This window comes from Oncorhynchus keta, chromosome 27 (genome assembly GCF_023373465.1).
Source record: "Oncorhynchus keta strain PuntledgeMale-10-30-2019 chromosome 27, Oket_V2, whole genome shotgun sequence".
NCBI classification, from domain to species: Eukaryota; Metazoa; Chordata; class Actinopteri; order Salmoniformes; family Salmonidae; genus Oncorhynchus; species Oncorhynchus keta.
In genome coordinates, this window is record NC_068447.1 from 37,004,276 (window position 1) to 37,028,974 (window position 24,699).

General features: G+C 41.3%; 2 protein-coding genes across 2 annotated transcripts; both read left to right on the forward strand.

The window, feature by feature from the left end:
• Nucleotides 1-534: 534 nt before the first annotated feature.
• Nucleotides 535-7,604, forward strand: scrt2 (scratch family zinc finger 2). Its single transcript, XM_035737985.2, has 2 exons — nt 535-1,054; nt 5,051-7,604. The coding sequence occupies exons 1-2, from the start codon at nt 895-897 to the stop codon at nt 5,866-5,868; spliced, it is 978 nt and encodes a 325-aa protein (XP_035593878.1). The 5' UTR covers nt 535-894; the 3' UTR covers nt 5,869-7,604.
• Nucleotides 7,605-20,505: 12,901 nt separating this feature from the next.
• On the forward strand, nt 20,506-21,708 carry srxn1 (sulfiredoxin 1 homolog (S. cerevisiae)). Its single transcript, XM_035738864.2, has 2 exons — nt 20,506-20,882; nt 21,324-21,708. Exons 1-2 carry the CDS (start codon nt 20,562-20,564, stop codon nt 21,531-21,533), a joined length of 531 nt encoding a protein of 176 aa, XP_035594757.1. The 5' UTR covers nt 20,506-20,561; the 3' UTR covers nt 21,534-21,708.
• Nucleotides 21,709-24,699: the final 2,991 nt, after the last annotated feature.

Consider the following 24,699-nt stretch of genomic DNA (forward strand, 5'->3'; position numbering starts at 1 on the left):
TTACGGAGGAAAATGTGAATTGTGGAATTACAGTAGGATATGTCTACGTTCGTTTCAGCCAAGGATAGTTTGGAATGGGGAGAGGTAGTGAGGTGACAGAGAGGAAAGGATGAGGAGGAAGCGAGGCAGTGCCTGTAACAAGGCAAACATAAACTGTGCCACTTCATCTGAAAACAATGGGAGACAGGACACTGAATGTGCTCTCATCCACATGTCTCCATTGTCTGCCCGCCCCCTCTTTTACTCCTCCTCTGAGCATGCCATGGAGCATAAGAGGGGGTGAAAGGGGGGTGGTAGTAGTGGGGGCAGTGTGTGTGTGTGTGTGGGGGGGGGGGTCTGGCTGTGTTCTTTCTCCTCTGACTGTGTGCGAATGAATGCACAGACGGTTCAGTGGTAATTTGATGTGTGTCCCCGGGGACATTTGATGGATTAAAGCTAAGCAGCTCCATTTCGCAGCACCACCTGATCTTCCACTGCCTGTGCCCCATATAAAAGCTGGAGAGATCGCTGATCTCAGCTAGTCCGACAGTCTCTCTCTCTCTCTCCCTTCCCTCCTCCACGCTCTCTCTCTCTCTCTCGCTCTCTTCTCTCTGGTCCTTTAAGCCTGCTGCATCACAGGAGCTATCCAGTGCTGAACCAGAATATTTTTTATCTTTTTGAAAGCTGGGGGAGCCATAGAGTAACACACAGTGTTGCCGTCAGCCTTGTTCTCCACTGGTTTCCATTTTCTTTCCTTCTCTTATGTTTTTTAGAGGGTTGTCTTTTCGTTTAACACAAGGATTACTACTACCATCAGCAGGCTCCAGCTCTGCCTGTTTGCTGCTTTCTTTGGGGGTCTTCTCTTTTCTTCTCATGCGTGATTCTCGGGTCTGTGTGTTTTTTATTCTTTGAAACATGCCCCGTTCGTTTTTGGTGAAGAAAATCAAGCTTGATGATTTCTCTTCATCCAATGCTGCCTCTAATCACCATCACCACCTGGACGACTCGTTCACTCCTTTCTCACGCTCCATCACTGACTCTGTGACCAACTTGGGGGTTCGCCTCAGTGAGAATGGTGAGTTTGCATACCTCTGCACAGCACACACACGTCCCGCCTGCCGTTGTCTAGGGCGTGCTACTGTATCACTGCTCCCTTTGGAGGAACAGGTTTAGTTGTTGATTCCAGAATCAGAATGCCCCATGATATCAACATAGTAAACACAGTTGGAATTCTCTTTTGTTTGTGTATAAGTGGTTGTTAGGTGAAATAGTGTCTCTTCACCCCTTGACATGCCTGTTGTCTGGGAATTCACAGCAGATGTTACATAAAGCCGGCTGATTTTGCATCCGTATCGCAAATAATCCTCTCCAGCACCACTACCCCACCCCCATTGTGCTCCCAGACTTTTTTTTTTACTCTGATGACAGGCAGACACAATTCAGGTCACAGCAGAGGATCGGCTTATGCAAATTGGGGAGCAAAACGTGCCGCACATCTGTAGACGTGTGTATCTGAATTTGTATTACTTGCACAAATTACTGTGTGCCTGAAACATACAGGATGACAAATTGAGATATTAACATATAGGATGACAAACTGAAAAATGTATGAACATGAAAGATGAGTGCCGGATGATACATTTGTCCTTAGCTGTTATTGTCCTTGAGTTTCCATCACAGTCCGAACCCCCCTCTGCCCCCCTCCCTTCCCACCCAACCACAGCATGCATGCACAATCTCCCCACCCCCATCCGTCCGCTACATCTTTCTCCTCCTTCCGGGCGTTTGAAAACTAGCAGAGGTAGAGTTTCAGCCATGTACAGTGCGGCCGGGGGGTTTAGCTGGGGTGGGGGCAAGGAGGAGAGAGAGAGGGAGAAAAATACAGGAATGCTTCGGGCAGCATTGACGAGGGGCCACGTGACCAAGGGTATACAGTAAACATAGAAGAAAGGGCACATAGCTGCACAGTGGGCATCATTAGGACTGGGCATCACGCTAAGCCCAAGTCCAGTCAGAGCCAGAGCCAGAGCCAGAGCCGGAGCCAGAGAGAGACGTCCTTCACTTTCAGTCAGTCAGGTTTTAGCTCGCTCCCATTTTGTGGCCATATTTAGGATGCCAGACGTCTGTCTCTCTTTGTTATTTTGTCTGGCAATGAGCAGATAGCTTTACAGTTCAGGTCAATCTGTGAACAAACGATGCCCACTTGTTATTCCATCACATCACATACTACTGTGATTCAGTGATTTTAGATTTGCAACAGCAACCAATAACAAAAGCACATGTTTGCACGGTGTTGTTGTTATTCACAAATGATGGCTGTAGTGAATGTCCAATTTAACTAAATATATATTTTGAAATGATATATGAGGATAAATAAATGTGTGTTTTATTTACACAAATGCACAAGGTTATGGGGAAGTTATGGAACCAGATTCATTGCAAAAACATGACTTCTTTACATAGACCATGCGGTTGAAATTACAATCCTTCATAAACATGTTAGTCTCATTCTATTGTCGTGTAAATAATAAACACTACTCCTCTTCCTTTGAGAAAGAAAGAATTTTGACTGGGGGAGAAAAAAAACATTCTAGTCTATTGCATTAGGAAGGAAGCCTTCTCGTCTGCTCAGTGAAATCCCAGAGAAATCATAACATTGTTGAAAAGCCTTGCATCAGCACTTAGGCTGCGCCAACGGATTTCCCTCCATTGTGGAGACATTTGACTTGAAGTGTCTGTCGAACAACAAAGGAGGAAGGTGGGAGAGGGAGTCCATTAATTACATGCTTGCTCTGCATTAGAGGAATGAGTTGCTGTACTGCAAAGGTTGGTACAGCATTAGTTCAGCCACAAATGATGAACTCTCTGTCTGACCTTAAGTAATTGAAACCGGTTGCATATGTGCAATTAACCAGGGGAATAGAAAACAAGATGTCCACATACTGTATGTTCCAATAACAATCTGTTGCTGTTTACAGTATGTTTGACTCTTTTCCTGTGCTCTCTTTAGGGTACTGTATATTGGAGGAGATAGTGCCTCATTTTAGATGTTGGGAGAAAATATAACAATGTGTTATATACTTGAAATGAAGTAAGAATTACCATTACCTTAAGAAGTCTTTTAAAAAAGGATTTCTTTACTATAGGCTACATCTCCCAAATATCATAAGTTGTTATCTAGTCAACAAGAGATGGTGCGTTTCACCAAATACCACCCCTGCCTTCCTGTAAGATCCCAGTCTCCCAGTCCCACAGTATCATGGTAATGCCTTTGACAAGGAATGGGCTCTGAGAGGGACCCCTTGGGAATGGAGACAGCGTTCTAAGAGAGCACTTAAATGGATTTTCGAATGACCTGATTCTTAAAGGCACTTCAGCGAGCTTACTGTTGCATACAGGTGACCCTCCACAAACACTATAGCTATTTTGTTACGTTGGCAATCCTGTTTATCGTGTTTCCGCTTAACCTTTCCATCACTGCACCATGTGCAATAGGCTATCATTGTGTTGTCCTCTCCAGTCAGTTTATTCTGTGCCCGAGCCTGCATTACTTCTATCTTATTTCCCCTCACACAGTGTGTTCCAACAGCTGTACTATTTTACAGATGATGGCATATTGATCAGCAAGAAACTTAGAATTTCATTAAAAAACAGTCAATAGTTAATTTCCACCGCGTGCTGCACACAGTGCTTAGGAATGGGTTTATTTTTCTGCAGTTATGCACTACTTCTCCCAGGGCAGGATTTGGACCACACATTCCAATTGGAATCGTATGTTTGTCCTATATTCTCGGAAGCTGTTAAAGTGGAACATGTTTAGATAAATGCATACAAGTGTGTAGATGAACTCGGCTAATGTTACTTCACATTTAGCGTTGTTTAGCTCTTTACAGCTGCCAGGAAACCTTTTAGCTTCACTTGGCTGCCTCACAATTAAAGGAGGGACAAAAAATTGTCTAGACAAAAAGATTGCCCATCTGTAATGTAACATCAGTCAATAATCTAGTGAGAAATGTTGGAAATATCCTGGAAGTGCTACTCTGCCCCATCAGATTTGTCATGTAAAATAAAATAAAATATATATATTTCTCTCTAATAATACTAGCCACCTAGCAATATTATGAAGTTGGCTTTAGCCCAGATAGGCTCCCAATCTCCAAACCTCATAACTATAGCTATAGCTACCAAGAAGCCATGTCAGGCTATCCATCCAGTTAGAGTCGCTAGCTTGTCTAACTGTCTTAGCTGGCAAGGCTGGCAGACTTTAGAAAAGCAAACAATTACTAAATGTACTGAGTAAGACTCACATTCTTTTACCCACATTTTAGCAGAGATGTAGAGAAGCATATGTTGTTTCTTTAAAAAAAGAACCACCACCATATGTATATGTATATATATATTGATATAGAATTAAGCATAATGATTATGGCTCTAGATAGCAGGAAAAAGCTGTTTCAGGTGTTTGCATACTTTGTGCCCCGTCAGAGTTATGTGGTGCTTGATGCCCCCTGGTTTAGATCAATTCATTTATAGTGTGGTAGACAGTCAACCCAGACCCTTGACAGTGCGTGCTGTCTGATGGGCCCAGCGTGTTCAGGCTTAAATTGGGCAAACACAGCAAAGAGATAGTCACAGAGGATTGACATACCTTATAGTGAGAAAAGTCTTATCGTGGGAAGAAAAGGTGCCTAATCAATGAGACCACGTTGTGTAATAAGAGGGGACTTCTTTCACAGGTCTATTTAATGAGCTATTATCTGTATGTAGCAGCCACCACTCATCTGCACTGTAACTGTGTAATAAGGCTGAATGCTGTGAATAATGTTCGGCAGCAGCATAACAGTCCGAGGCCTGTGGTTAGTTCTGTGTGATTTGGGGAAATTGCAATGTGTTTTGTGTGTTTTTATGCTATTGTTTCATAATTTACAAGAGGCAATCATCAATAATAATTGTGTAATCACATCACAATAGACTTATCTACCGCCACAACCCCAGGTCTACTGTAGACTACTGTAGACTGTGTGTGTGTGTTTTGCTTTACTCTAACTATTATTGTGTGTGTTTTCTCCAGGCTACATCCAGGATTACATCACGCCATCGGTATACCAGGGGGAGAAGAAGATGGAGCTCAAGCTGGCCTCGCCCGTCTCTGACCCCCTTTACACCCAGGTGAGCAGCGGGGGCGAGGAGTACTGTGACCCTGACCTGGAGCACCCTGACAGCCCCCAGTCCGGCATGACAGCCAGCGGCTTCTACAGTGGCGAGGCGGAGGCCCCGACCGAGGGTTACACCATGGATGCCTTCTTCATCTCCGACGGGCGCTCGCGGCGGAAGGGAGACGGCGACGGCCGTAAGGGAGGTAGTTCTGCCACGTCCAATGCCGATGCCACGGAGGAGAGGGAGGCCGGGGCCGTCGGCACGGCCCGCCACTCCTGCAACGAGTGTGGCAAGACCTACGCCACTTCATCCAACCTCAGCAGGCACAAGCAGACGCACCGTAGCCTGGATAGCAAGATGGCGCGCAAGTGTCCCACCTGCGACAAAGTGTATGTGTCCATGCCGGCGCTGGCCATGCACATCCTCACCCATGACCTCAAGCACAAGTGCGATGTGTGCAGCAAGGCCTTCAGCCGGCCCTGGCTCCTGCAGGGCCACATGCGCTCGCACACCGGGGAGAAACCGTTCGCCTGCGCCCACTGCGGCAAAGCCTTTGCTGACCGCTCAAACCTCCGCGCCCACATGCAAACCCACTCTGCCTTCAAGCACTACCGCTGCAAGCGCTGCAATAAGACCTTCGCCCTGAAATCCTACCTGAACAAGCACTATGAGTCAGCCTGCTTCAAGGGATCTGGAGATGAAGATGAGGACGAGTCCTGCTCTGAGAACTAGCTGGCGGAACCAGAAGGACGGAAGCAGATTTTGGAACCCTAGGTTCTACAACCAATAACCCCCTTCACTCTGCCCTACATCCCTTTTTTCTTCCCTTTTATAGAAAGCAATATTTTCACTGAGATTACGTGAAGAAACTGTTCTGATTATGGCAAAGACAATTTCAAAATATGCTGGATCCCCCCTGCACAGTAGCTAATCGTCCACAGATACATACAATCAAAACACCCATCCCCCAAATAAAAACTTGTTTTTAGCTCACACACACAAACACAAGCTCACGCACACACAAACACACACCCACATACGTACACACACACAATTATATATGAGGCCTGGCATGTGAATTTTTATCAATGACTATAATGATATTGATATCAATAGTAATAATATTTAGATTCCTGATATTTTATAGAAAATACTACAGGAAAAAAAATAAACAACATAAAAAAGGACAGTAACAGTGTTCTTTTGTTTTTTAGAGACAAAAATGACCTCTTGTATTTTTATGCTGCTTTTTATTTGCTAAGAATTGAATTCTTTTGCAACTGCCAACATGAACTTTTTATGAAAATGTGAATTATGACAGTATTTTCAAAAAATGGGAGATCATTTAAAAGTTAAAAACATACCCTTTTTGTCACACATATGTTTTTAATTCAATAGGTGTTATTTTTCTATTGTCCGACTGAATTTGTTGTTTATTTTTTGTGCCAATTCTTCCTTGATTTTTAAAAGCAAAGCATCTTTGTAACTGTGGGTATTCCAAAAGCTTCCAGCCAAACCTATTGAACAAAACCTAAAGGCAAACTACATCAGCTGAGAACAATTAGGATCATGAACCAGGGGTCATTGTCAGTTCCATCAGAGCAGTTGTTCTGAGTTGTTATGGGAAACCTGTTGAACAGGTTGTGTTATCACAAGATTCCGGCGGCAATCACAGTATACGCTCGTCATCATACTGGTAACTAGAACAAAAATCACACTGGGAGCCAAACCAAATCTACCGATCTGTTGTTATAAGTGCCATGTGCATTGTGCAGTGACCTGTCTATAGCAATGAAAACCATCCCTGTTCTTCCTCCACCGCAGTGGCTTGCATGAACTTTGCCACTCTGTGGTGTTTCCCTCAGTCTTACGTAATAAGCAATGTTCATTATACACTCTCTGACGTGCCCCCCTCTTTTTCTATTACCTCAATAAGGAAAAGGTATGATCTCATGACATGCACCCTCAGTTACAAAGGATTCGTTTTTTGTATTTATATGTTGCTGAAAGCTCTTTCTACCATTAGATGTCAATCGTCCTACTACCTTGTACATAATGTATTTCTCTATTTATGTAACTATTTATTTATCTGTCAATGTATCTATGTATTTTATTTATTCATTTACATGATTGTTAATTTATTCATCTATTTATTTATGCCATTACAATATTTGTCTATTCACGTGTTGAAACCGGACTTTCCATTGACCTTGTAAAGATGCTGCTGATCTTTAAAGAAAATGTTTATATGCATGAAACTGTAGAGAGTCCATTGGACTTTGTTTTTTTAAAGAGGAACAATGTCTCGTATCAGCGGTAACTTCAAACACATGATGAATGCAGATTATATTTGTTTCACGGCAATAATAACTTCACTGGTACGGCAATTGACATGTATATTAATAATAATCGAAGCTGTCCTGTTTGCAGTCAATTTAGGGCAATAAAATGAAACAGATGAACAAGAAGTGTTACGATATCCTGCATCTTGTTGTTGTAATAGAAATAGAGTCCACTCAACTGCCTCCCTTCGTGTATTGGCCGAAGATTGACCCTTAATCATGTCATACAAAACTGTAGCAAACGTTACTATTGTGTTTTATTAAGACATCCCATGAAATGTAACATTTTCCACATATATAACATCAAAGACTTCCTTATTCAACCCTCTGAATAGGATAGGGGGAATCAGGTTATTCTGAGACACATTCTATACTACGAGCTGGCTTGTCTTCCACCGCTCACAGAGCTGTATTCCAGAATCCTGACAGGTTGAGTTAGTTGGAAGGAGGACTGAGGAGCCCCAATTATCATGCCAGAGGAGATAATGGCAATGGGAAGGCTTTTTTTCCCAGGTGGATTAGTCAGGCGATAATAATAGCAATGCAGTAATTATAAAACAGTGTCGACCCCAATTGCTCTCAAGATTACCATGCCAGAGCATTGCTGCACGCCACTAATGCCCTGGAAAAGGGAAAAGTCAGTCATCGAGAGATTGGCTGTAAAACAGTTGTTTCACTCCTTATGATGAAGACTGGAAGGTTTCTGTAGCCTGGTCTAGCAGTGCAATGTGAATATGCCTTGAAAATACCTTAGAAGTTTAATAGACATTTAAATTACAACACAAGAAAATAAAAACAGCACTTCCCAAAATTGTCACTTGGTTGGAAGGCTGAAAATAATGGTGTAAGGCATCACAGGGTGATACAGAGTTTAGCACATTTGTTATGATAGGCATTTTTCACAATCACGGGGGCTTCTAAAATTAAGCTGTTTGGCAGATCACTCTATATTGAATCCCTATGTTTCTTTTTGGGATTAGCAGTGACTAGAAGCCAGATAATTATATAAATGTAAAATGTATCATTATGATTAATGTAACAACAATATGGATGTTCATCCATCAATTGACAATGAAGGTTTTATACAAATTCCTTTCTTCATGTCTGTTCATGATAGCCACCTAAATCTCTTAATGACAAAGCCTCAGCTATTGTAATAAGATAATAATACACTCCATCCCCTCCCACCTCACATCATAACCCCTCTCCCCCTCTAACTGGTTTTCATGAGACGTGTGGTTTAGTGGTGTGTGAGATGTGCTAGTCTGGGATTGGTAGAGGACCGTGTCGTGTGGGAGGATAACAGGTGTTTGCAGACAGACTGCAGATAGGGAGAGTAATTGAGTTGGTGAGCGACCTCCAAGGGGAAGGTCGAGCACCAGCAGGCAAATGCACTGTCAGCTATTTGCATATTCTACATGGATGACACAGTCACAGTAATGGTGAGTTCTCCTTTAAAAACCTGCAGGGAATAAACTGAGTCTCTCTCCTATCGTTTCATCTTTCCCTCTATTTCACAACTACCACTCAACTCATATAATGACCCCGACCTCTATATTAACCTTTGATTTTCATCCTAAAGATGTAGTTTTGTCTCATGATAGGCTTGGTGACCATACTGTATGTGTTGTGGAAAAAACACCTGTTTCCACAGCAACTTGTGGAATATGTGTTTACAGGTACTTCATTTGTAGAGTATTTTGAGTTAAAAAGGAAATTGTTGTTTTTCTGGTTACTGAAGCTCAAAATTATTTTGAAGCTCATTCTCCTACTTGATGGGGGGATCCATGTATGTTCTGAGCAATATCACAACCAAACTGCACTGTATTTCCAATACAGATCTTGTTTTGGTTGTGAAATCTAATTTACATTGCTCCAAAAATGAATAGAAGCCCTAAATGCAGAAAATTAAGTGATAATTTGTTTTGAAACATTTTTTCAGAGTTTGAGAAAGGAAAACTTTGTTCCTCTTTGACGATTTTGTAAATGTATTTGTATATATAGATCAGTACCAGACACACCTATTCATTCAAGGGTTTTCTTTATTTTACTATTTTCTACATTGTATAATAATGATGAAGACATCAAAACTATGAAATAACACATATGAAATCATGTAGTAACCAAAAAAGTGTTACACAAATCAAAATATATTTTATATTTCAGATTCTTCAAAGTAGCTACCCTTTGCCTTGATGACATCTTTGCACACTCTTGGCATTCTCTCAACCAGCTTCACCTGGAATACTTTTCCAACAGTCTTGAAGGATTTCCCACAGACTTGAAGGAGTTCCCACAGGAGTTCGCACTTGTTGGCTGCTTTTCCTTTCCCTGATTGTGGAGGCCAGGTTATCTGATGCAGCACTCCATCAGTCTACTTCTTGGTCAAATAGCCCTTACACAGCCTGGAGGTATGTTGGGTCATTGTCCTGTTGAAAAATAAATGATAGTGGGACTAAGCGCAAACAAGGTTAGGTTTAAAAAAGATTAGGCATTAACTCTGAATTATTACCGTTAGGCATTAACTCCGAATGGTTAAGGTAGAGGTTAAGCTCTGGGATAGGCTTAAAGCAAAATCTAAAAAAATATATTTTCTCACTGGAATCAAAGATGCAACCTTTGGCACTAAGGTAATGCCCATCTACCATCCCCATCCACAATACCCTACCAATACTGAAACCTACTTGAAGGTAACAGTGCTCACTGTTGTCCCTAGTGGCCGGTTTCCACTTCATCTCCTGGCGTCCTCAGACATAGATTGACGTCAAATACTGACTTGTATCATAGGTTACCAACAACACTCCATTACTGTGTATTCTGACTGGGAGATTGGTCCATGTTCTTTTTCTCTTTTCTTTTTTCCCTTTTATTTATTTGCCAAGCTTGGCTGCGCAATGATGAAAAGTGCCAAAAATTATTACCATAACAAAAGCCTTCAACATATGGTGGTCTGCTTGAAATCTTCCATATGGTCCTCAAAACATAGATTCAGAATTTCCACTTTCTTTTCTCGCTATCTTTCTTTCCATCACTTTTTCTGTCTTTAATATTTTCAACCAAGTGTGAATAAATTTAAGGCATGATTGCTGTAGGGTGTTTTGGTTTATTTGATTCTGCTACAATTAATAATGGTGATAACTATAATAAAAACAATAGCACAAGTAAACTACAGGTCCGTTTTTATTTCACTTGATAATGCCTCTGAGCAATCAGACAACCTATTCACTTCATACATAACACGTTGTTACAATATACTGGATGCTGCATCCTCTCTGATACTGATTCAACTGGAGCGGAATTAAGAAAATCATAATTTGAATTATGCTACACTATCAATATAGCACATTCCTTGTTTTCAATTAATTACTTCAGACTGATCCCACTGAACACAGACGTCAGTTCAACGTCTAATTGTTATTTACATTTGGTTGTGTTGTCAACTAAAGTGAATTCAACGTGTGTCAAATGTCACCATGTTATTGGATTTAAATTGGGTGGAAAAAAATACGAAATTCTCATACATTTGACTACTATTTGCCAATTGAATCAGTTTTCCACGTTGATTCAACGTCAACACATTGAATCGATTTGTTTAAATGACATGGATACGTTGATTCGACCAGTGTTTGTCCAGTGGCATCCACATCAAATCACTGTTGTTAGACATAGTTTCTATGCCACTAATCTAGAGGCCAACTGGCCTGAAATGCTACAAACATATCTATCAAATTCTCAGAAATATGACCATTATTCTTCCTAGTCCCCATATCAACTGGTAATAAAACAGACCCGATATAGGTGATGGCGATATATTCTGTGTAAGAGTTACTGAAACATAGGGTTATATTAAAAGCAGAGCCATCTGTTCGAGCGCTATAAAGCCATTCTTGATCATTACATTTTAATGGAACATTGATTTTATGCCGGAGCTCCTCTTTCACCAGTGACTCAAAAGCCAGAGAGAAAAATGTGGAACAAAATTCAAATGAATCATGGCAGCGGATGGGGATTATTATTCTGGTCTTTTCTTGATTGGTTTCCAGGGAATATACAAGACTTGAATTGAAATGGTGGCGGTGGTGGTGTCCTTCAGTGTCCTACAGCAGCAGTGAAACAGTATAATGAGACAGACAGTGGGCTACGATACGGGAAGCTTTTTACACTCAAGGGACAACCGGGACAATGGATCATATGTAAAAGTGTATGCTGCGACAGCAGTAAACTAGCCCTTCATTAGTGATATTCCAGAAAATAAAACATGTAAATACGTAATATTTATGTGCGTTTACCAAAACCAAGCTTTACAACAAGTGTTTCTAAATTCAATCTCTATTTACCTAGTATATATTATTGCTCAATTCATTCCACAGTGACGTATTCTTATATATTATATTTCAAAGAAAACATCGATACATAAAAAAACAGATACAAGCCCTGATTTCTAAAGTAGTTCAAGTTTCTCGAAGCAGATATTGTCTCTGGCCAGATTTAATAAATAGGTAATTTCATTAAGTGGGGATTTATCTGTAACAGTCTTGCTTCCGTCCGCCTCCTTTCCCAAACCTGTGCTCGAAACAGGGACCCTCTGATCACATCAACAACTGCCTACCATGAAGCATCGTTACCTACAATATGATAAATGCTTTGTAGGAGGCAGTTGTTGATGTGTTTAGAAGGTCTCTGGTTCGAGCCCAAGTTAGGGCAAGGAGAGGGATGGAAGCAATAGCATTGCTGCTGTGGACCCGGATCACTCAGTTGGGCTCTGCCCGGTTGCTGCGGAGAAGGAGGAGGTCAAAGGGGGTGAGTGTAACCAGTGTGAAATAGCTAGCTAGTTAGCGGTGCGTGCTAGTAGCGTTTCAATCTGTGGCGTCATTCGCTCTGAGACCTTGAAGTAGTTCTGCAAGGACCACGGCTTCTGTGGAGCGATAGGTAACGATGCTTCATGGGTGACTGTAGTCAATGTGTTCAGAAGGTCCCTGGTTGGGGCAAGGAGAGGGACTGAAGCAATGCTGTTACACATGGAATCCAATTACATCACCATAACTTCCCCCTGGTAGTACTGGCTGGGTGTAATAGGATGAGCTGTAAATGATCAGACTGTGAATCCTGAGAGAAATGATTGTCATGGCTCTGTCAAAATGGCACCCTATTCCTTATATAGTTCACTATGGGCCCTTGTCAAAAGTGGGAATAGGGTGCCATTTGGGACACACAATCATGTCTCTCTGGTGCCTAACAGGCTGCTGCCATCTCCTTCCTCCACCAACCGACCCTTCCATTAGGAGCACATAAACTGAATTATTGAATAGTACCTGCAATATTGAGCATGCTAGCTACACTTACTCTTCAAAGAGATTGCCCTCAGATAGCCTATGTCTTTTAAGTAACTGTCAGAGAGGAAATCTGTCTCAATCCCCTATAGAGAGAAGAGGGGCTACGCAGAGAACACAACTTCAACATGGATCCTGTAAATCAGCACCAGGGACAGCGAAAGAGCTGTGTTACATGTTCAGGGTTGTCAGAGAAGACATTAAATTACAACATGTTGTTGTGATTAGGATGTGATGAGTTTGCAATTCATTATTTTATTAGACCCTCAAAGAACAGTGGGTATCTTACAGAGACTATTACTCTAACCACTGGGGTTTAGTGTTGGTCTCGAGTACGGTTTCTTAGCATCCAAATGCAACTGGCGCCATCTGTTGGATGATTGACTCACATGTAAAGGTCCCCATCTCTTGACAAGTAAATACTCTGGAAATCAATACGATCCTTTAAATGTAACAAACACAAACAAAAATGTATTTGTCCAAATGACTAATTAACTTCTTCATCCAAATGTAAACATCTTGTAGAATATTACCTTATCCCTCTGCTCAAAATCATATTCATTTGTCTTTACTGTCAACAAAACACTGGGCACGCACTGGTTGAATCAACATTGTTTCCATGTCATTTCAATGAAATGACTTCGAATCAACATGGAGTAGACGTTGAATTGACGTCTGTGCCCAGTGGGAAAGGTGTTTGCCTCACCAGTTGGTTCTTAGGCAATCAAGGCCACCCTAGCCATAGCTGTAACTGCCTCTTTAAGAGCTAACCGTTTGTCTTTGCACATTCCGTATGTGCATCACAGGACAGAGAAGCTCATTAAAGCCTCTCGATTCCTCCCTGGTCTGTTTCATCAGCTGAGACTGCCAAGCTCTTTAGCTCAGTGTTCTTGATGTTTGTGCTGTTTATGTAAAACCCATCTGTTAGCTCCTCTCTCTCTTGGCAGAGGGGCCACCTCTTCCTTCTGCTTCTCTTTTGAAGTCATGTCAAAATCAGGTTTTCATGCATTTAAAGCATCTGAGCTTCACTTTTTTTAATCAACATTCAGGCAGAAGTTAAAAAAGGGCACTGCTTAAATAAGGTACAAGCCCAACATCTCGCCGAACAATTGTTTTATTTTTCTCCCATTTTTTTTGAGGAGAGCAACTTTATTTTCCTGTTTTGGCTGAATAGTCCACATAGAGTATGTGTTCCTTTTTGCATTCATGCATGTTCAACGCAGTGTACGAACACAACAGATCAGTCGAGCTTCTCTGTAAAAAGAGCTACATGCAGCAATGACAATAATATTGCCAGTCACAATTAAAAGAGACTTTAAAAAAAAAGAGAATTAAAAGAGACTCTTTCAAAGAGATTTAAAAGACTGAACATCACCGTCAGAATAATTATCGCTTTAAAAGCACGCCATTGTGTTATAAATAAAAATAGCTCATAGCCCTGCTGTCAGAGAGTTGGCAGATAATTTTCCTGAAGAGCTCCAGCGTGACAATCCCATGGGGGCTGAAATCTAATATTAACAGCAAATCATTATGTGAGAACTGCTCTTCCGTGACCCGATGCTGTACCTGTATGACTAACTCAATCTTGGTAATAGAGATATGTTCGCTACTGTACTGGGATGGAGTGCTGCTGTGACAGTTAAGGGTTATAGAGAGTGCATTGGGACTTCTGGAAATACTTACTGTAGGAGTCATTTACGTGTCTGTCGGATGTGAGTGACAAGGTCTCTTCCTCTCCTGTGATGATCTAATGGGGCACCGTGGTAAAGTCAGGGTTTGTGTGATTGACAGAAAAGCAGTGACTTGATTGTGGCATTTCATGTATAAAGAAACTGATGTGCTGACAGTGGAGAGATGTGTTGGTTAGATTTGTAACCTCACATAATATTCATATTTTCAGCTCAGATATTCAAAACCTACACACGTCATGCAAATATTTACATCAAATAAGTGCTTTGCCAATGAAAGGGAAAGTACAGTTTTGTTTTAATTCAAGAACATATACAGGTAATTGCCAAAATAAGGAATGAGGGATACAAAGTACACTATATATACAAAAGTATGTGGACACCCCTTTAAATGAGTGGATTTGGCTATTTCAGCCACACGTGTTGCTGACAGGTGTATAAAATCGAGCACACAGGAATGCAATGTCCATAGACAAGCATTAGCAGTAGAATGGCCTTATTGAAGAGCACATTAACTTTCAACATGGCACTGTCATACGATGCCACCTTTCCAATAAGTCAGTTCGTCAAATTTCTGCCCTGCTAGAGCTTCCCCTGTTAACTGTAAGTGCTGCAATTGTGAAGTGGAAATGTCTAAGAGCAACAACGGCCCAGCCACGAGGTGGTAGGCCACACAAGCTCACAGAACGGGATCGGCAAGTGCTGAAGCACATAGCGAGTAAAAATAATCTGTCCTCGGGTGCAACACTCACTTCTGAGTTCCAAACTGCCTTTGGAAGTAACGTCAGCACAAGAACTGTTCGTTGGGAGCTTTATGAAATTAGTTTCCATGGCCGAGCAGCCGCACGCACACAAGCCTAAGGTCACCATGCACAATGCCATGCGTCGGCTGGAGTGGTGTAAAGCTCACCGTCATTGATCTCCGGAGCAGTGGCAACGCTTTCTTTGGAGTGATGAATCACACTTCACCATCTGGCGGATGCCAAGAGCAGCAAAGAAGGGACCAACTCCATGTTAATGCCCATGATTTTGGAATGAGATGTTCGACAAGGAGGTGTCCACATACTTTTGGTAATGTTTTGTATATTGAAAGCAGGTGCTTGCACACAGGTGAGGTTCCTGAGTTCCCATCATGCTTAGGGTTCCTGTATAAAAACGCCTAGTTGCCCATTATTTTGACTACCATGTCTAGAAGAGATCTCAGTGAGTTTAAAAGAGGGGTCTCAAAGGACCATAGAGGGTTGAAAGGGTGTGTGTGTGTGTGTGTGTGTGTGTGTGTGTGTGTGTGTGTGTGTGTGTGTGTGTGTGTGTGTGTGTGTGTGTGTGTGTGTGTGTGTGTGTGTGTGTGTGTGTGTGTGTGTGTGTCAGTCAACAGATCTCATTCCAATTGAACACTTATTGGAGATTCTGGAGCGGTGCATGAGACAGCGTTTTTTTAACCACCATCAACAAAACACCACATAAATTTTCTCTTGAAAGGATGGTGTTGCATCCCTCCAATAGAGTGAGTTGACCAATAGAGTTCCAGACACTTGTAGAATCTATGCCAAGGCGCATTGAAGCTGTTCTGGCGGCCCAAAATGCCCTATTAAGACACCTTATGTTGACGTTTCCTCTATTTTGGCAGTTACCTGAACATCTGTGTCATTATATTCCACAGAATAGTAGGCCAATGCTTTGAGCACTGAGCATATCCTTAAAACTATATATGTCATTTGCTTTGTTCTATTACATTGTTGATAAGCTTTTTTGTTTTTCAACTCTTTTGAACATACAATACAAGTGGGCCATACATTGCAGCTGATCCCCCTTGTGACCAATTAATGAATTGTATTTATTTTACCTTTCTTTAACTAGGCAAGTCAGTTAAGAACAAATTCTTATTTTCAATGACAGCTTAGGAACAGTGGGTTAACTGCCTTCTTCAGGGGCAGAACCGCAGATTTTTACCATGTCAGCTCAGGGATTCAATCTTGTGGTTACTAGTCCAATGCTCTAACCACTAGGCTACCTGTAGCCCCAACATAAAACGAACGTACTTAATACACTATCATATTGTAGTTCAAAGTATTTATGATGATTTAATGCAGTGACATGCTCGTCTTTCCAATAAATCATTTCTAATTGTCTCATTTGTGTTATAACCTGACTGGGTTGGAGAAACCAACAATTGTTCTATCGTCCTCACTATTTTGCAGCTTCCCAGTAATACCTGCATTGGTAAAGCACTGAGCCCAGATGTCCTTTTAGTCACCACAGCAACCTAGCTGTCTCTTTGAAATCCCTACAAAAATATGATTTTTTATCGCTCCTAGTACTCCAAGTGTTCTTTGATGGAAAAGGCATTATATCATGTACTAATACTTCACAATTCAAAACATGCACTCACCTCATTATAAAAAGTTAGTCACCTAAAGATTCTGCTTGCATATTTATTCTGTTTGTTTATTCTTTTCAACTGTATGACTAATTGCTAAGATTAATGTTAATGAGAGTCAGTTGGGATATGAGTAAATTGACTGAGGGTTCTGATTCAAAGGTGTATTATCTATAGAAGCAGAATATTTAGAAAAGTTCCTGTGACATTTCAGTTTTTTTTTGTTGAACTACACTCCTTAGGGCGCAGCGGTCTAAGACACTGCATCTCAGTGCTAGAGGCGTCACTACAGACAACCTGGTCACTACAGGCAACCCGGCCGTGATTGGGAGTCCCATAGGGCGGCGCACAATTGTCCCAGCGTCGTCTGGGTTTGGCTGGTGCAGGCAGTCACCGTAAATAAGAATTTGTTCTTAACTGACTTGCCTAGTTAAATAAATAAATAAATATATATATAAAAAGGATACATATCAGCGCTTTGAAATCTTGCTTTGAAATTTCTCTCCATCATGTTGAGAAGTGACACAATTAACTTTGGTGAAATAACTTATTTTCATTCACAGAAAATGTATTTTTTATGATTTGTATAGTAATGCAATATTGCATAATAATCCAACTCCATAGTTTTTCCTTTGCCACTTAACAAATCAGAAAAATAACGTTATGGCTGGTAACTGAGACCGCTTGGTATCAGGGTCGTTCCACGAAATGAATACCTTTTGTGTCCCTTTGATATTTTAAGTAGAAATTGTGCAACAATATTGAATGAATAGCCTGTTATATTCAATGAAGTGCGTTTCAATATAGACCACATGGAGAATTCAATAAACTATTTTGACATGTCCGTCCATGCACCCCTCTGTTACTTCCAGGAAGATTTTAACCCACATAACCCCAACATTTCCCCAAGTTTTCACCATTATTGTAAAGCCTTTGTTATTTTGTTGCTTTGACAAATTCATTTCTGAAGATTATTATTTATTCAATGTGATTATTCATTCATTTTAAGGTCAACCAATTCAGAACAATCCTTGTCCTGCAATGAAACATTATTGTGGAGTTTATAGTTACGTGATGCCTCAAACCCTATTACGGGGGATTAGTCGCTCGTTTACTGGTGCTCTTCCATGACCTCCCTAGGAGGGGTGCGTCTCTTGAGGGGGTTGAATCACTGACGTGATCTTCCTGTCTGGGCTGGGGCCCGTCTCGGGTTCGTGCCGTGGGGGAGATCTTTGTGGGCTATACTCAACCTTGTCTCAGGGTAGTAAGTTGGTGGTTTGAAGATATCCCTCTAGTGGTGTGGGGGCTGTGCTTTAGTAAAGTGGGTGGGTTATAGCCTGCCTGGTTGGCCTTGTCCGGGGTTATTTTCAGACGGGGCCACAGCGTCTCCCTACCCCTCCTGTCTCAGCCTCCAATATTTATGCTGTAATAGTTTATCTGTCGCGGGGCTAAGGTCAGTCTGTTATATCTGGAGTATTTCTCCTGTCTTATCCGGTGTCCTGTGTGAATTTAAGTACGCTCGCTCTAATTCTCTTTCTCTCCCTCTCTCTCCCCTCCCGGAGGACCTGAGCCCTGGGACCTTGCCTCAGGACTACCAGGCCTAATGTCTCCTTGCAGTCCTCAGTCCACCTGGTCGTGCTGCTGCTCCAGTTTCAATTGTTCTGCCTGCAGCTATGGAACCCTGACCTGTTCACCAGACGTGCTACCTTGTCCCGGACCTGCTGTTTTGACTCTCTCTGAATGCTCGGCTGACATTTACTCCTGAGGTGCTGACCTGTTGCACCCTCTACAACCACTGTGATTATTATTATTATTATTTGACCCTGCTGGTCATCTATGAACGTTTGAACATCTTGGCCATATACTGTTATAATCTCAACCCGGCCAGAAGAGGACTCGCCACCCCTCAGAGCCTGGTTCCTCTCTAGGTTTCTTCCTAGGTTCCTGCCTTTCTAGGGAGTTTTTCCTAGCCACCGTGCTTCTACATCTACATTGTTTGCTGTTTGGGGTTTTAGCATGAGATTCTGTATAGCACTTTGTGAAATCGGCTGCTGTAAAAAGGTCTTTATAGATACATTTGATTGATTACATTCCCCACATACCTTCAAAAGTATTCAGCATTCATAATTGATTTGAAAAACACAATTTTTACCATAATTTTTCGTAATAAAAAAAGTTAAAAGAAAAATCAAACCCTGTCGAACAAATAAAAATGTTGATCTTTGGAAAATGTCTCCTATATCTGCCGTGTCTATTACACATGTTGCAATACATTTTTTTTTGCGACATTGCTTTTGTTGAATGAACCCGGGTTAATGGAAACCTGTGCCTACTGGCACGATCAGCAGGCTAGAATGGCGTCTTTTTGTAGGCACTAACTCCACCATGGTTTGTTGGACAAAGGAGAATTAATGGCTTTTTGGTAGGGTTTTTAGATAAATGAAAATAAGGCATGTGCTTAGGAGATTTAGGAGATTTGATACGTTTTGTTCTATGAGATAATCTTCATCAGCTAACATCACTTTTTGTGAATTTTGAAGAATTTATGTAATAATAATTTTAAAAAACAAATCCCATAAAGGCTTCATAATGGTTATGTTAACTGACTGCTAGTGCCTCATAGAACAACACGTATAACATCTCATAAACCTGTGTTAACCTCAGACCTTATTTTTAGCATTTATTCCGAAACCCTATTCTTTCCCATTCATTTTCCCCATAGGGATGGATGAACGAACCAGAAGTAACTAATTTCCGGGTTTTAGGATGATAAACAAATATTTTTTATAACTAACACAAGATTAACGACAGGCTCTGGTCACAATGGGAGCAAATGAATCATAGTGGACGGAACAAGCAAAGAGGTTGGAAGAGTCAAGCACGAGCTAGTGAGATCCTATTGGTGTGATCTAGCATTTATTTGCATATTTCCGTTAGAGAACGCCTATTGAAAAGTGCGCGCGTGCAAAAACTAAATTCTCCCTCACACTCCTAAACAACGCAACTTTTTTCAACTTTGGAAAAGTGTAAAGTCTACAAAACGCAGTCCACTCTGTTTTACTACAATTTGTAATTTTGGAAACAAAACTGTATGGAGATCAAATGTTTCATCAATGAGAAAATGTGCACAATGTCGTGCAAAATCCATCTTCTCGCATGCTTCCTCTCTGGGCTTCCTCTCATCACTATATTTGGTAATGAGTGGAAACGCCAACTGGATGATTCACAGTTACACAGCATGTAAAATATCTGTCTCGTTGTGCTACAAACTGGCGACACAGCTAGAACAATGATCCAGATATTTCACCAGATGTATAAGTGTGAAGCATATGGTTGGCGTTTCCACTCACTACCAAATATGGTGATGAGAGGAAGCCCCGTGCCCGACATTAATGTTAATTTTCTCATCAATGAAACGTTGAATCTCAATACAGTTTTCTGCCCCAAAACTACAATCTGTTACAAACAGAGTGGACTAAGTTGTGTAGATTTTACCCTTTGCCAGGGCGAATTTAGTTATTGAACACGAGCACTTCACAGAGTAGGCGTTACCTAACGGAAACATGGAAATATGCTAGAACGCGCCAATATCGCGAGCTCGTGCTTGACTCCGCCCCTCCTTGTTTGTTATGTTCACTGTGACTAATCTGTTCCTATTGAACACGGTGATATATCCTGGGTTACGACAATGGTGTTGGCGAATGGAAAGCTGCATGCGCCACTACGCATGAATTTACACTACTTCCTCGTTTACAAAACCGTACGGCTCCAACTAAATGACACATTTCGATTGTTAAGGAGTGGGTGCAGTGGAAACCACCCATGTTTACCTATCAGACAGTTGAACATCTCTCGTAATAGAATGGACAGTGAGAAGAACATTGAAAATAGGTCTATTCACTCGGACAACGTCGAGGAAGTTCATAACGTGCCGATGGAAGTTATCATACGACCAATCCCTCCTCTACTAGATGAGTCCAAAGTTCAGAGCCTTATGGGTACAATCCAGGTAAAAATGTGTCCTAGTTCTGCCAAGATCAAACCATAGAGTTCAGATAAGTGCTGATGTTAAAACAGATTGCAGCAAGAAAAGTGAAGATTCTCTTGTTGATTGGGAAACATCTGACAGACTAGGCTACTGTATTTGTAAGCCTTAACCTCTAGGGGGAATTACATTTTTTCCATATTTAATGTATCAAAAGCAGGTTAGCGTTTTTCGTCATGAATCTTGTTCTGGAGGCAGCTCTGCAGATTGCCTGACAATCAGACTGATACCTCTGGTTCACAGTCTAAGATTATTAATGCCATTAATTTGTTTGGACATTTTCACCAGACAAGAGTGCTGAATAAAATGGTATTTTAACTTACTTTACCGGTTGTCTGTGTGGTTGGTCTTATTGCAGGTAAGAATGTGCGACAATATATCCTCACTTATTATTTTTCCTTATAGGAATCTACAGACATCAGCATTGTTCCTCCTATTGATATACTCTGGATCAAGGGCAGTGAAGGAGGGAATTACTACTACTCCTTTGGAGGCTGTCACCGGTTTGAGGCATACAAACGGTTGAAAATGAACACCATTCCAGCAAAGATCTTCAAATCAAATGTTGCAGACCTACGCACTTACTTGGGCTCTTCAACCCCAGACCTACATTGAAGAAGTTGGGGCGGTAGGGTAGCCTAGCGGATAGAGTGTTGTACTAGTAACCAAAAGGTTGCAAGTTCAAATCCTTGAGCTGACAAGGTACAAGTCTGTTGGTGTGCCCCCTGAACAAGGCAGTTGAAAATTAGAATTTGTTCCTAGTGAAATAAAGGTTTTAAAAAAAGTTTAATTAACTGAGGACTGTTTTTGAGTCATAGTCAGTATGAGGACTGGAGATGTGGGTATACTCTACACGGAGTGTACAAAACATTAGGAACACCTGCTCTTTCCATGACATAGCTTTCACCTGGTCAGTCTATGATCCCTTGTTGATGTCACTTGTTAAATCCACTTCAATCAGTGAAGATGAAGAGAAGACAGATTAAAGAAGTATTTTTAAGCCTTGAGACAATTGAGACATGGGTTGTGTATGTGTGCCATTTAGAGCGTGAATGGGCAAGACAAAATATTTAAGTGGTAGTAGATGCCTGGTGCACCAACTTGAGTGTGTCAAGAACTACAATGCTGCTGTTTTTTTCACGCTCAACAGTTTCCTGTGTGTATCAAGAATGGTCCACCACCCAAAGGACATCCAGCTAACTTGACACAACTGTGGGAAGCATTGGCGTTAATATGGGCCAACATCCCTGTGGAATGCTTTTGACACCTTTTAGAGTCCATGCCCTGACGAATTAAGGCTGCGCTGAGTGGAAAAGGGGAGTCAATATTAGGGAGGTGTTCCTAATGTTTTGTACACTCAGTGTATGCAGATCAGGGGTTTCAGTCATAATTGTTTGTAAGTACTGGCCAGCAGGTGGAGATGTGAGTGTTTTATATCATGCCATTAAATTAATTTCCCTCATGTATCACTTTAGACCCCGAAAGCTGGAACATTATATTTCCACATACAAATAGCCCCAATTATATATCATGTATAGAATTTTAAAAAGATTAATGAGGAGATTAACTTAATTTGAAGTTGTAAACTTGCTTGTATTCTATACTGGCTGGTGTTTCTATCTGCAATGTAAATGTTAAGTTAAATGATTATGATGCAATTAAAGACAGTGTAAAGTCAACAACAAGACTTAAATCATTTATTGAAGTCAATGGAAGATTTGAACAAAAACTTGAGTTAACCACACAAATCTAAAGTCAGAATATGGCCCTGCGTCTCCATTAGTCCGTGATATGAGCTCATGGACAGGATGACGAGAAGAGGTCAAGGGTCAGATTCCATAAGAACAGAGTGCCTCCAAGCTTCAGACATACTGAAAAAATAGTTTTTTTAAAAAACAGGATTAACTCGCTCTACACTACAGGATGCTATTTTGAGGTATGCATGCCCCCTTCCTCTCTGTGGCTGGCCATTGGTCTTACCCAGCCAACCTAAGTTTGTAAAAAGGACGCCTTTTCTTAACCTCGTAACCTCCTCTAGGTTGTGTTTGCCATAGTGGGCGAGGGATGAGGAGTATTTTTAGCTTTCTCAGGGGATGTGTGGCCGAAGGTGAATTCATAAGGAAGAAAACCTTCACAAGGCCCCATTTTTCTTTTGCTCTTTGATTTCTAAATATGTCTTGACATATTTCTGTCTAATGGGGTCATTTCTGAATGTTATTTATGTCCATTTAGGGGCAATCGTTCTGTATATCTCCAGAGAAAGTTCAGTATAGTCTCTTCAAGGACAAAGAAGTGCATCACTTTGGTATGCAGGTTTATGTACAGTTGAAGTTGGAAGTGTGCCAAATTCCTGACATTTAATCCCAGTAAAAATGACCTGTCTTTGGCCAGTTGGGATCACCACTTTATTTTAAGAATGTGAAATGTCAGAATAATAGTAGAGAGAATAATTTATTTAAACTTTTATTTCTTTCATCACATTCCCAGTGGGTCAGAAGTTTACATAGACTCAATTGGTATTTGGTAGCATTGCCTTTAAATTGTTTAACTTGGGTCAAACGCTTCAGGTAGCCTTCCATAAGCTTCCCACAATAAGTTGGATGAATTTTGGCCCATTCCTCCTGACAGAGCTGGTGTAACTGAGTCAGTTTTGTAGTCCTCCTTGCTCGCACATGCTTTTTCAGTTCTGCCCACACATTTTCAATAGGATTGAGGTCAGGGCTTTGTGATGGCCACTCGCATACCTTGACTTTGTTGTCCTTAAGCCATTTTGCCACAACTCTGTAAGTATGCTTGGGGTCATTGTCCATTTGGAAGACCCATTTGCGACCAAGCTTTAACTTCCTGATTGATGTCTTGAGATGTTGCTTCAATATATCCACCTAATTTTACTTACTCATGATGCCATTTATTTTGTGAAGTGCACCAGTCCTGCAGCAAAGCACCCCCACAACATGATGCTGCCACCCCCGTGCTTCACGGTTGGGATGGTGTTCTTCGGCTTGCAAGCCTCGCTCTTTTTCCTCCAAACATAACAATGGTCATTATGGCCAAACAGTTCTATTTTTTGGTTCATCAGACCAGAGAACATTTCTCCAAAAAGTACCATCTAAATCAAATCAAATGTATTTATATAGCCCTTCGTACATCAGCTGATATCCCCAAAGTGCTGTACAGAAACCCAGCCTAAAACCCCAAACAGCAAGCAATGCAGGTGTAGAAGCACGGTGGCTAGGAAAAACTCCCTAGAAAAAAATAAAACACCAAGATAAGGGTCTCCATCCATCCATATCTCTAGTCTTTGCAAGCTCAGACCTGCCTCTTCGTCTCCCTCTGCAGCCGTGGAGGAAGTGAAGGGAGACTGGGGGCAGCTTTTGCAGAATAGACCTAAAGGACTAAATTTCTCCAAAGAATCGTCACGTGTGAGACGATTTCCTGTTGCTCCCTCACTGCCTGGAAGTAACCATATCCTCACAGGGTTCTTGACACGCAAAATCCTTGTTCAGAATTTTTTTCTTATCGTCCATGGCCTTTAGAGATTGCACCTGTTACTTTAGGGGGTTCATTCCATGGGTGCTAGATGCTGTATCTTTGAGGTTTTATAAACGATATGTGGATCAGATGGAAAGTTGAAGAAAGTGTTTATTTAGAGACAGTGTGGTCCCATTCTTTCTCATTCTTGCTCTTTCTGTTGTTGCTTCTAAATAGCCAACAATATATTTTGAATTAGTAATCTCTAGTAATGCAGTGGTTCATGTGTTCTATGTTAACTTCTTGATCA

Bases quoted from the DNA above. Each gene is read 5' to 3' on its own strand.
- scrt2 (XM_035737985.2), top strand. From the start codon at position 895: ATGCCCCGTTCGTTTTTGGTGAAGAAAATCAAGCTTGATGATTTCTCT. The intron at 1,055-5,050 runs GTGAGTTTGCAT...TGTTTTCTCCAG, and splicing joins GGTTCGCCTCAGTGAGAATG to GCTACATCCAGGATTACATC.
- srxn1 (XM_035738864.2), top strand. From the start codon at position 20,562: ATGGTGTTGGCGAATGGAAAGCTGCATGCGCCACTACGCATGAATTTA. The intron at 20,883-21,323 runs GTAAAAATGTGT...TTTTCCTTATAG, and splicing joins GCCTTATGGGTACAATCCAG to GAATCTACAGACATCAGCAT.